The sequence below is a fragment of the Myripristis murdjan genome, chromosome 13, assembly GCF_902150065.1.
Source record: "Myripristis murdjan chromosome 13, fMyrMur1.1, whole genome shotgun sequence".
Classification (NCBI taxonomy): Eukaryota; Metazoa; Chordata; class Actinopteri; order Holocentriformes; family Holocentridae; genus Myripristis; species Myripristis murdjan.
In genome coordinates this window covers 5718844-5731507 of record NC_043992.1, presented here as the reverse complement: position 1 = coordinate 5731507, position 12664 = coordinate 5718844, and the positions used below count along the sequence as shown (strand labels likewise).

The 12664-nt window shown below is 38.6% G+C and overlaps 1 protein-coding gene across 2 annotated transcripts in view; it reads left to right on the top strand.

Annotated features, from left to right (window-relative positions):
- The window catches only part of mark4b (MAP/microtubule affinity-regulating kinase 4b), a 96909-nt gene extending 84582 nt beyond the window's left edge, over positions 1–12327 (top strand). The window contains exons 16-17 of one of the 2 annotated variants that reach the window (XM_030066305.1): positions 4665–4709; positions 8584–12327. In XM_030066305.1, coding sequence (XP_029922165.1) covers positions 4665–4709; positions 8584–8917 — 379 coding nt within the window. In that variant the 3' untranslated portion in view covers positions 8918–12327. The remainder of the gene's footprint in view (positions 1–4664; positions 4710–8583) is intronic. The other variant, XM_030066306.1, reaches the window with a different exon arrangement.
- Positions 12328–12664: the final 337 nt, after the last annotated feature.

Below are 12664 nucleotides of genomic sequence, written 5' to 3'. Positions count from 1 at the left end.
CAAAACTCAGTTGTGTATTCTTTTCTGGTACCGTCCTGATGAATTGGTCAGATGCAGTAAAAGAACAGGTTGGATATTTTTCAGTTAAGGCCATATTAAAATGTCAGTTCCCTGAATTTATGGAGCTGTATTATTTAGTTAATTTATTATTTTAATATTTTAAATTATTTAATTAGATATTTAATTAACTTTGTTACTTATGACCTGTACACAGCACAACCTCACTGCTAGCTTTAGAGCTTAGTTAGCAAACCTTCAACACAGTCCAATAGGACAATTGTTTTGAGCCTTTCAAAAGCCATTATACAGTGAATGTAATTTTAGAAACTGGGAAACAGTACAAATATGTCTTGAATTTGTCCAGTGGAAAAAAGTTGCAAACCTTGCTTTTAAACATGTTATATTGAGCATTTAGCTTAGCTAAGTTAAGCCACAGCTATAACATTTTTGAACTGCTCTGTGTGCCATTCTGCGGAAGATTACCAATGTTTGGGATGTACTAGGGTTGTTGCAAAAAGTAGTTCAAGCATACTAATCATTTGAAGGTCTAATTCAAAACAATTTCTGAAAAAAATCAGAAATTAAAGAAACACCCAACTGTGATTTGTTTACTATTTAAAAAAAAAAAAAAAATCATAAGTGGTGTGTTTCTCATCATTGAAGCTAGGAGTGAGGTTGCACCATGTGAAATCATAAATGATGGGAATCGACCTTTTAGTACAACCTACGCTGAAAAAAATGACCCTATCCTTTAAGCCTGAGCAGGTTAAAACAGGCATTAAAAATGTTTGACCCAGGTCAAATACACAGTTAGGCCTGTCTCTTTCACAGTCTGTTCTTCTGGGGTGTTTATTGTTGCTTTATTTGTTTGTGTGTTTTTTCGTTTCTTTAATAATTTTTGCTTTTCTTCGCCAGTCACTTGCCAATCTTCTATCCTTCTTTTTTCCTCATATACAATCTTTTCTTCTTCTATCTTTTCTCCCTAAACTTCTTGACTGTTTTTCATTGTCTGTACGCTCTCTCTCTCTCTCTCTCTCTCTCGCTCTTATTCACTCGTCTCTGTGATTCTGTTGTATTTTTCCTTTTCCGTTCCTCTCATCCTGTCTTCATCTCCTTCTCTTCTTCCTCTCTCTTCCTAGGGTCACTCTTGACCCCTCTAAACGTCAGAGCTCAAACAAATCCATGTCGGGCTGCACCCTCCCACAGGGAACAAAAACAGTTAGTAAGTCTTCCTTTCCCATGTTTTCTGGCTGCTTCTGTCTGTCTGTCTGCCTGTCTGCCTGACTGCTAGTGCTCCGTCATCCCCTCTTCCCTTCACCTGCCGTCTTGCAAACTTTTCTTGGAGGCAGAGCTGCTCCGGACACTGATAAAATGTCATTGGTTGACTTAAACCTCTGTGGATGGAGCCAAAAAAATAGTGTGGAAATTTAAATGAATACCTCTGTATCTCTGTATGTTTGTATACATAATGATATTTTACAGATTTCACCCAGACAGATTTTACAGATGGACAGAATTTTGTTTTATTGCTCCCTTTCTCTTTCTTAAGAACTGTTTTATAGCTGGTTATGACTTAAATTGGCTGAAAACTTACTGTGTTAACAGGCTTGAAAGAGAGCTGGGCTTCATAATGTTCACTGTCTCCTCTTTCTCTTCCACTAGGATTTAGTCTTAACAATATTCATGGCGTGATAACATTAAATCATATTTACCATAAATACGACCTGCTGACTGAGAAAAAAAATGTTCATGTCAGCCTCTTAGTGGTAAGGATAACATGACAATTTAATTTTATTTAATTTTATTTAATTTTATTTTATTTTATTTATTTGTGGAATATCTTTCACCAGGCTTTGTGAATATTAAAGTTTGTCATCACAAGCAGCAAACACTCATAGTAATGTCTACTTCAGCTCCTCAGTTTTAAATTCATAACAACTTATATGAATACTCAATGTAATTAAATGCCATTCCAATGTTGTAATTTGCCTGATTGGACATGAATGCAGCACTGTCTGTTTTTCCTGTTTTGTTGACTTTTGTTTTTTGACTCCACCCACTGAGGTTTAACTCAAGCAGTGAGATTATTTCTGCCTTAAGAGCAGCCTTGGCTCAGATCTTTGTGGAGATAAAACTCCAGTGTTTCCAGTGTCTATCTACCCGAATTCACTGCCTGTCTCACTGCTGGTCAGGCTTTGTGCTGTAGCTCCCACTAGAGGCTGTAGGTGGAAGAGCAGCATCACCTGCTTTGAAAAAACCAAACAAAACAAACAAAAAAAAAAAAACAGAAAAAAATCAACAAAAATACAAATGGTGTTTCCGGGAACTACAAAGGGTGGGATTGGGCTGTATTGTGTGATTATTTTTATTTTTAGATGTGGATGTTCATATTTGTCCCTGATATGGTCATGGGATAACTGTTATGAACGGTAGAAAATGTAGAAGAGTGTGAGAAATAAGTCATTTTAATTGATTTAAGTACCCGTAATCGAATGGATATGTTTATTTACACATAAATTCCTTGTTTCACACACACACTTGCAGTCACACAATTTGTTTTCAGCATAAATAACCCCTTGAAGATATTTATGTGTGCACACGCCTGTGTGTGTTTGTGTGTGTGTGTGTGTGTGTGTGTGTGTGTGTGTGTGTATGTGTGTTCCCCAAAGAGTGAGAGTTCATTGCAACACTGTACTCGCCTTTTTATGCATTTTTAAGCCTGTGGACCCGTTGCCGACACTGCCCGAATTGATTTTTTACCGTGCAGCCCAAACCGTAAGAGTTATTCAGAAGAAATTTTACACACAGGTTCAGACTGATACAAGAATCACACTCACCAAAATTTACACACGTCCACCAACAGGAGGCGTTATAATCAAGGTTAACGCGTTGTGGCAGATAACTCCCAAACCGTAACTCGCACATTCAAATGCTTTATATTATCACGTTCTGTGGGTGGAGATGAATCTCATCATATAGGCCACACCCATTTCTTCCTCTAATTTTTTGCAAAATCGCAAAATTTGCGTGACCCACCTTTTCGAAGTCGTCCTAGGCCGTAAGTCCGATCACCACGAAACTTGGCACACAGAATCTACGTACCCTCAAACCAAAAAGTTGAATTTCAATCGGACAAAAAATGCCATATTTAAAAAATTTTTAACTTCCTCCCGGAAACATACCTCAACAAGAATTGTGTCATATCTCCACAACCGTAAGTCCAATCAACAGCAACCTTGAATTTTACATCCCCTTCAGAATCTGCTCACCAAATTTGACAGAAATCAACCTCTAGCTGGCGCCTTTACAGAAGTTTTCTTTTTATTTGCATTTTGAAGCCTGTGGACCCTCGGGCGACCCTGCCCGCAATGATTTTTGACCTGAGACGTGAGACTCGCTTGGAATGTGTGGGTTGGGGGTTCGACTTGCGTGGGCTCTGCGGGGTGTCGGGTCCGACTTGTGCAGGGGGGCTTGGACCCTGCTCATACCTGCTTGCAGGTCTTGTTGTCATTTTAGCTTTTTCAGTGAAAACAAAAATGGTAAGGCAAAAATTATTATTCATATTAAAATTGCAAGTGATATCACAATTGCAACATTTGTAAAATTATCACAGCATGATTTTTTTTCACCTATCATTCAGCTGTAACACCAAGATATTATATATGCTGCTACAACGGAGTTTAATAGCAGACAATGTTGAGCAACCTAAAACATCAACCATGAAATGTCAGGTTTTGGCGTCGCAGTCAAAATTGAGGGCTTCTTTCTAGAGCCACCATCTTGCACCAGCCACAATAAAACACGGAGAAATCCATTATGGATGAAATACAGAGATCAGTTTCTGTGCCATGGGAGCAGCACAAATAGACCAGAATGCAATGCAGCAGAAAAACATGTTGAGTTTTGAGTTAAAGGATGCAGCACTTTTACTCTGACAGTGCTACCACTATTGCTCTCTCATTTTGGCTCGCTCCTGACATTCTGACTAACCTAGAGTCACTGACGTTTTAAATCAGGATTAGTAATGTAACCAGGATGTATCCTTCTTTTTGTCAAACTTCTCTAAAGTCTCTGCCGGGAAATAATCCCTCAAAACATTTATTGACTTTATTGTCATGGCCATATCTTCTTATTTGGAGTGTCTGTGTTGATTTCAGCAATCAATGTTTGAAACTGAAAGTAATAAAAATTGAATTATATTACATATTGCAAAATGGTTTTGGGAAATATGAAGTAGACATAGGGTTAAATGAGCTATAAGTCTAAATGACACTGGTATCCTCCTTTAACTCACTAAAGTGTGTGTTCACTAGCCTTAGATTTGCCCCAGAGTGTGTTGGATTTTGACTAATACTACAAACATTCTTGCACTCTGCCAAAACTTGGCTGCACACATACACCCCGCCCAACATTTGTTTTCCCTGGTCATTCTGTTTTCCTTTTGTTGTAGTTTTGGTATTTTGTTATTTAGTTGCTCATCCAGAGTAGCAAGTGTAGGCTGATTATCCATTTGTAATTTGAATATGCATTGTTGTGCTCTGTGTTGTGATTGGTTGATGTAGCCTTGCTGCTGATTAAAGCATTAAAACAGTCAGCTGGGAAGGGTCAGAGCTCCATGCTCCTGCTGATTGATTCCTAATGGGCACCTTTGTCTTCTTCTTGAGGGTCACAGACGAACCTGAGAGAATCAGCAGATCTCCGGTCACAAGGTGAGCACGTTTTTTTACATTTTACCACATGGACCAGACAGTTGCATCAAGTGCAACTGTCAAATAATCTTAAATTCATGCATTAACCCCACCAGTACAGCTTGCTTTCTAATGGCTGTCTAACAATTAATTTACCAGTATATCAAATTAACAAGTACATTAATTGCCTTTATGTTGCTCATCAGTGATAAAACATGTTTGTGCTGCATATTTATGGAGGAGAGAATAAGTTATTGACTCAATCTGCAATCTTTGTCTTATTGTTACAGTAGTATTACACTGCAAAATTTAATTAGAGTCACTTTCATTGCCAGGGGCAGTACTGTAAATGTAGAAGGATTTGTCATCATGACATTGATAAAGAGACACAGATATACCGAGTGTGTGTTTTTCTCCCTTACATGTGACATAAATCGGATGTTTCTTGTTCAGCATGAACAGCAAAAATCTGCATGTAGTCACATATTTATTTATTTACTTGTTTTATAAATAGGGTTCTTTACTACATGGATACAGTATGTGCTGCAAATCCTGATCCTGGCCCACGCAACTCACATTATAATGCAGATTTGAACAATCTATGAACACACTTGAAACAGAATTTGTCGATATTGGTATGATAATAATAATAGTAATCCTTAATGGAGGTCAACAAGGCATAACAGTTCTCTCCCCTTCAGAATATGCTCACAAAATTTGACACAAATTGACTGTTAGATGGCGCTTTTACAGACTTTTTTTTTTTTCGCATTTTGAAGCCTGTGGACCCCGCTCATACCTGCTTGCAGGTCTAGTTGACATTGTTTTTGACTCATATTGCTGTTGAATATTTGGATTTGCATATGTACCTCTGATTTTGATTTAAACATACAAGACAAAGCAACAGCAACGCAACAACAACAGAAAAGAAGGAAGCTGTGCAGGTGAGATTTAAAAAAAAAAAAAAAAAAAAAAAAAACTCTAGAGAGGCTTATAGAAGGAATCTCACCTCAAGAAGCATTATAAGCAATTCAAAAGTCATGTAGTCCATGAAAATAGCGACCAAAAATAAAAATAAAATAAAATGCAAATATAACATAAGCAACATAAATTAAACAAAAACATACATACTGTAACCTCCTACAGCAGATATGAACAGTTGTCCAAAATTCAGATATTCAGAATTGATCGTGAGGGCCTGCGGTGTGAATGTAACTACAGTGGCTTTCTCTAAATGCAGTGACTCTGAATACAACAATTTTTGTTGTACTCAGAGACCTAAAATAGGCCAGCTAGGTGAAAGACATGAGCTTTTATTGAGCTCAGCAGTTAGAGCCGCCACAATCCTGCAGTGGAAAATACAGATGGAGTGGAGATAAATAAGGATTTTCCAGCCATGAGACGACTGAGATGTGGATTATGTAGAGAGTGCTATTACAGTTTTTTTCAATCGCTTTACCTCCTCTGTCAACTCAGAAACCCTGGTATCAAAACAGTAAATACATAGGCCTAATGAGAGGCACTCTGCCCAAAATAACACATTTTGTTTGCAAAAGGCTCTTACCATGACAAAACATTTCAAACATGCAGCAAAAGCACATTTTGTCACCACCCAATACAACTTGCAGTCCAGCGAGTGAATCCAGCCACTCACTCACTTCATACTCAACACCAAGTCTGAGCAGGTTCAACCTTACTGTTTCCTGTGTGTATTGCAGTTTTTTTTTTTTTTTTTTTTGACAATTTACATAGTTACATATTGTAAGGCAAGTAGCAAAAGCCAATATTTCCCTCAAACAACTCAACTTCTGCCCAAATGAGTAGATTCCTTCAGTCAGCTCTACTGTACTGTAACACAGCTGACAGCAGAAAACAAAATACAGCTATCAGTTTGAACAAGGTTCTCCTGTGAGCTACACATTCAAATGTGAACTTACAGTAAAGAACTGCATCCAAACTCAAAGACTTTGAGATGAAATTTAACTGAATTGATGGCAAAAACTGAAATACTATAATTCACATATAATATTACGCAGAAAAACTCAAAGTTGAAAAAAAAAATACAGAATACAATTTATAAGCCCCTTTTTTGTAGGTGCATACTGATTGATTGGTGAATGGTGATTTGTGGAAAGGGTAGTGATGCAGGTGCACTAGTGATTTCACAGTGATGCAGCTCATTTCTATCAGCTGTGAGCAGATGTTTTGCTTTTGACTACCATAGCGAAGTCAGTGGAGTCAGGGCCGTGTAAATGACACATGTGAGAAGTGTTGTGCAAAAGAGCGTGAAAAATGTGTGAATCCAATGAAAAGGTATGAGCATATTTGCAAAGGAAAACTTCTGCTGTGGTTTGGAGGTGAAGATGACGACAAAGTGGATCCCAGTTTCATTAGACTGGAAAAAGCGATTGAAAAAAAACGTAATTCATATCAAGCACAAAGTTTGTGAACCCTTTAGAATTCTCTCTGTTTTTCTGCATATATACAGTATGACCAGCAATGTGATCAGATTTTCTGATCACATTGCAGGCCTTAAACTGGATATAAGGAACCAAACTGAACAAATTACAGAAAAAAAGGAGCTTCACATACTTTTGCTTCACACAAATATTTAAAATTGGATAATTTTGCTTGATAAATAAATGAATAAGTTTAGTGTTTTTCTGTCATTTGTGTAATTTGGCTCCCTTTATCTAGTTTTAGAACTCATTTTAGGCCGTGTTAATGCAGAAATAGAGAGAATTTTAAAAACTTTCAGGTATCACTCTATATACGCTTAATCGGCGTTGTCACTATTCAGTTAGCTATACAATATGTTACTAAAAGTATACTAAAAGTGTGTTACCTTTTCTACCTCCCCTCAGCCTCAGCTGCTTCAGCCCAGTCTCAGGTTAAAAACAGCAGGTAAACCAGCAGCATGGCATAGCAGCACCATACTAACTGTAGCTAAACAACTCCATGTGGCTCCTTGTGATAGATGATGCCTGTGAGTGACTTGCAGATGTTTGATTTGGAAAATAGAAAAAGAAAAACAACTCGGTCCCCTTTATAATCTGCCCTGGTTACACTCATTCCTCTACTATTATAAGAAGATTGTTGATTGTTGTTTTAAGATGTGATGTGCTGTCTTAGCTGGTCTTGTGTGTGATTCTAGCAAAACGGCGACTGGTGGCAAAACCAGAAACTGAAAAAATACAGTTTATCATGGTTATAGTATAGCTAGTTCAACAGTCTTTTTAGTCTTTTTTTTTTTTTTTTTTTTTTTTTTTTAAATCACATTACATTATTAGATTTATATGTAACATTTTTCCTTACATTTTGCCGTGAAGAACAACCACATCCTCAGTAAACAGGTAACATTGTGCTGGCTGTGTAAGTTTATCTTGGTAACAGCAAGTCCCAACAGATAAGTCCACCTCACCCCGATGCACACACTCACCACTCACACCTGCACACACATATCTGCCTATTCACTGTTACCTTAAACAAAATAGTCTAAAGACAGCTGATAACCGAAGTGTCTGTTGCTGTATTAATTAATAATGCTGTATTAATTAATAATGTTAATATGAATACCCCCCAAATGCTCACCTATTCACATTCATTCAACATCCACTCTTCTATCCACATCCACATCCACTCACATATACATACATACATCTTTCTGTGTCATCCATTTGTATATTTTTTTAACCACACATCTATTATCTGATCTCACACATCCATCCCACCCGTCCCTTTCCCCTACCCTTTCTCTTATCCCACTCCCCACTTACCCTTCAACCTTTTTCTAAAAACGTTCCATCTTTCCATTCTCATTCACATCCTTCCTCACACAATCCTCTGTTTTTTCTTCATCCATCCCACCTCTCTGTCTTCCTCCCTCTCCCTCCAGTCGCCATCTATCTGGGCATCAAAAAGCGGCCGAGCCCCGGACCCCCCGATGCGGCTGGGATGTGAGGGTGCGCAGCCCCCGCGACCCGGCCGAGGTGGTGCTAGCTCTGCGCGACGCGGCCCAGGGCTGTGGCTGCCAAGTCCACCTGGCCGGGCCTTTCCTGCTGTCCTGCACCCATGGCGCAGCCGGTGCCCGCGTGGCCTTCGAGGCCGAGGTGTGCCAGCTGCCCAGCGGGCGGGGCCAGAGCAGCGGCGTGCGATTCAAGCGCCTGTGGGGGGCACCGTTAGCCTTTAGAGACATCGCCACCAAAGTGTCCAAAGAGCTGGAGCTCTGAGGGCAGGCAGGAGGCAGGGCGGATCGGTGGCGGACAGGACGGGCTGATGAATGAGAAGGCACGAGGACGAGAAGAAACAGCGAAAGAGGGGGAGGAGGGGGAAGAAAAACCACCGCCTCCTCCTCTCCTGCATCTCCTCCTCCCTTGCCTCCTCCTCATCTAATGCGGCAAGTGATGCCTCGCCTCCACCAAAGACCCTCTTCTTCTGATGCCACAATTCACAGACAAACAAACGGATGCACAGATACGGATAGACTGCCATCAGCAGACTTATGATGACCTTTGACCTTGGAGCTGTCAGTGACCTATGAACCCTGCTTAGAATATGCCACCACTTCCATTTTATGTGAAACCCAATGGAGTCGAACTGTTATTATTATTTTTATTTTCATAATTCCATATTTGATGACGATAATGATGGTGGCGCTGAGAATGATGGGAGATTGATGACTTGTTGTTTTCGTCATTGTAATTCCTATTGTATTATATTTGTCATCATTCCCTTTTGAAGAGCTGCTATTTAAAGACATGTTTTAATTTTCCCAGTGTTTTAGGTTAAGTTTCTTTCTTTTATGCTTTCAAAATGCGCCGGTGATTGACCTTTGTCTTCGTGTGTGTGTGTGTGTGTGTGTGTGTGTGTGTGTGTGTGTGTGTGTGTGTGTGTGTGTGTCGGATGCAGATGTAGTCGCATATTTAAGAAGTTAAGACAGAGTGTGACCTCCAGCCTCCAGGGGGAGACATGCAGAAATGCAGAAATGCTTGTGTCAGACTGAATGAGTCACCATAGCCTTCATGCCTATCCATTGAAGGTCATTTTACTCTTCAGTTGGACAGCTGATGTGTGTTTGCACCTTTTCTTTTATGAAATTGGCTTTTGTCTGCTCACTGTCAACACCGCTGTCTTTCCAGTGGTTTCACTGGTGGGCAGTTGTGCCAGTTACAGAAAGCAAAGCTGCCTAACATCCAAGTTCTAAGCTTATATTTATTTTGTGGCGGAGTACTGCTACCCTGATGCCTCGCAACACTAAATCAAGCTTATGGTCAGCTCCTTTAAAGTGCTCTGCTCACTCAAATGTTACTCTCCTTCACTATTTTTATTGCCCATTAAAAGCCCTCCAGTGATTTCACGAACAAATTGAAAATTCTGTAAAACTCTTAGAGCAAACTATTGTTTGTTACTATTTGCACTCAGATTTTATCATCAGGTCTGTAAAGCAGAGTGAGCAGAGTGTATGGAGCTTTATTAAAAGAAATTCACCACTAGTGATTCTGTCTGTCCTCTGGATGTCACATCTGGCTCTGAAATTATACAGTTCCCAATTTTGAGTTGGAGGTCTAATTTTAAAAGGTCCCATATCGTAGGAATTCAAAATGTTCCTCAAAATACAGAGAGGAAAATATCTAGTACTGTTAATTAAACTATTATATGTTAAAGTTGTCTAATGAGAACATTGAGCATTTTAAATTGTGGTGCCGCTTTTTGAACAGGCAGTTTCAAATGCATCACAACTTCGTCTCCACTGTATAATTTGGTCCCAGTACTCTTTATTTGACATGATGAACCTATTTAATGCAACAAGTTCGGATAATCTGTGACCCTCTTTATGACTACAGCTAAGACTTTTATTTGTTAGATTAATCAATTAAAAGCAGCTCCAGGTTCTCCATGTTCAGATTTGAAGCTCAGTCAGCCAAATCATATTGTCTAGTTTTGTTTGTTCTAGTTGCCAAATAATAATAGAACCACTTCAGTTTTTTTTTTTGTTTTTTTGTTTTTTTTGTTTGTGTGTGTGTGTGTGTGTGTTTTTGTTTTGTTTTAAGTGTTTAATCTCCTTTCAGAAAAGCATTTTTTAAACCTTCTGTTATCATGCATTTGGCTGGAGCTCAGCTTGGCTCAGCTCCTCCTGGTTTCCTGGTGAATGAAGAAGCAGACTTGTAAAGTTGTACAGACGGTTATGCTGGTAGCACTTTGTCATCGCACTATCACTGGCCACAGCACACCATCTTTTCCTCCTCAAGTGGTGCAGTATCATCCACAAAGCCAACAAACAAGACTTGATTCAATTTGTTTTGCTATATCGCATCATTGGATGTTGTTCTTGTTATAGTATTGCTGAACTGCAGTCCAAAATGTTGAGCATTTTATTTTTCTAAACTGCAAAAAAGAAATAAAATAGAATAGAATAATCTCAAAATTTTAAAGCCCATTGAAATTATGTTTACATTTTCAAATCTTGTCTTTTTTCCTCCCTCGGGCACTTGTCACATAAAGGAGAAGATCTCTACACTTGTTTCTGGCATCGTTTTCTTTCCATACATCCAACTTATGCACTGATACTAACCACTTGTGTCCTTTTGATTGCAACAGTGGTAGTGAGTTGTTTAATGGAAACTGAGGTACTAATGTTGTTGTTTTTCTTTTTTTCCCTTTCTGTTACATAGTATCAAACATCTAGGGATGAAAAAATACCCAGCTTAAAATTTATTGAAACTATGAACCACTTTTCAAAAAGACTAAATCATGTTTCTGTCCATCATTACATTTGTCGTACATTCCAAAATTCTTATTCCCTTGGCAACACACAGACACTCTGCAACCTTTTTGACGAATCAGGCCACAGCACTGATCGGAGGTGTGTTACTGTTGACCAATCAGAACCCACTATCACTGAGAGACTGTTTACCAGTTGGGGACAGAATTCAAACAGCATGTACAGAATTTAGTAGCATGCAGAGGGGCAGTGGGCTTGTCATATTGGGTTAATATAGAGCTATGATCTTAGCGAAATTTGATCCATGGGTATTTCCCTCTAAATGACACACTAGCCTTATGATGAAAAGACTTATGATGAAAAGCTCCACACACACACACACATACATACTCACAGTTCACCAAGCACTACATTATGTACTGTATTGACATCAATATGTTTGTTCCACACCTGTATTGTCAAAACTCCAAAGCCAAACAAGTTGTATTTTTTGATGTACATGCAACATCATAGAAGAAAAACACTGATTTTTGGAATGAAAAAGTGAAATAGTAGGATTTGTGATCTGTATGGCAGTGAAAAACTGCAAGAACTTATTTGCTTCATTCAGTCGCAGCGGGTGGCCACCAATGTCTTAAAAATGTGAAAGCTGTGATTTAGGGCTAATTTTTTGCAACTTTTTCCTTTTTTTCTTTTTTTGGTCTACAACCGGACCTCTCACTCTCTGAACTTGTCCTATAGATACTGTTAGGGCTGTTGCTTTAAGGCTAGACCTCTGTTGTAGTGTATTTGAAGCAGTTGCTATTACCAGTGAAACATACTTATGGGCTGAAACTACGGAAATGATCGACCTGCAATCCTGCATGTCTCCAAGGAAAAATTGTGTGATGCAAAAATAAAGACTTTCAGCTTCCTTCACATTCTTGCCTTGTGTGTTTTGTCAGCTATAGATTTGTTCCTTTTGATTTTATGTGACGCTACTTAAAATCAAGTTGTTTTTGTTTTTGTTTTTTTTTATATGGGCTCATTCACATGTTTGTTATTATGCATCTGTCTGTCTGTGCAAGAAAGTTTGTATTTATATTAAACTAGATTCCCTATCTTGATTCATAGCAGTAAATAGATGAAAGTAAATTGTGTGTTTCCTGAAATAAAACCATCACAGAATAAGCTTGATTGTTAAATGGGGCATGATTTAATTGCTCAATTATATTTTACAACCAAAACATTTTTGTCATTCATTTCGGTGAGAACA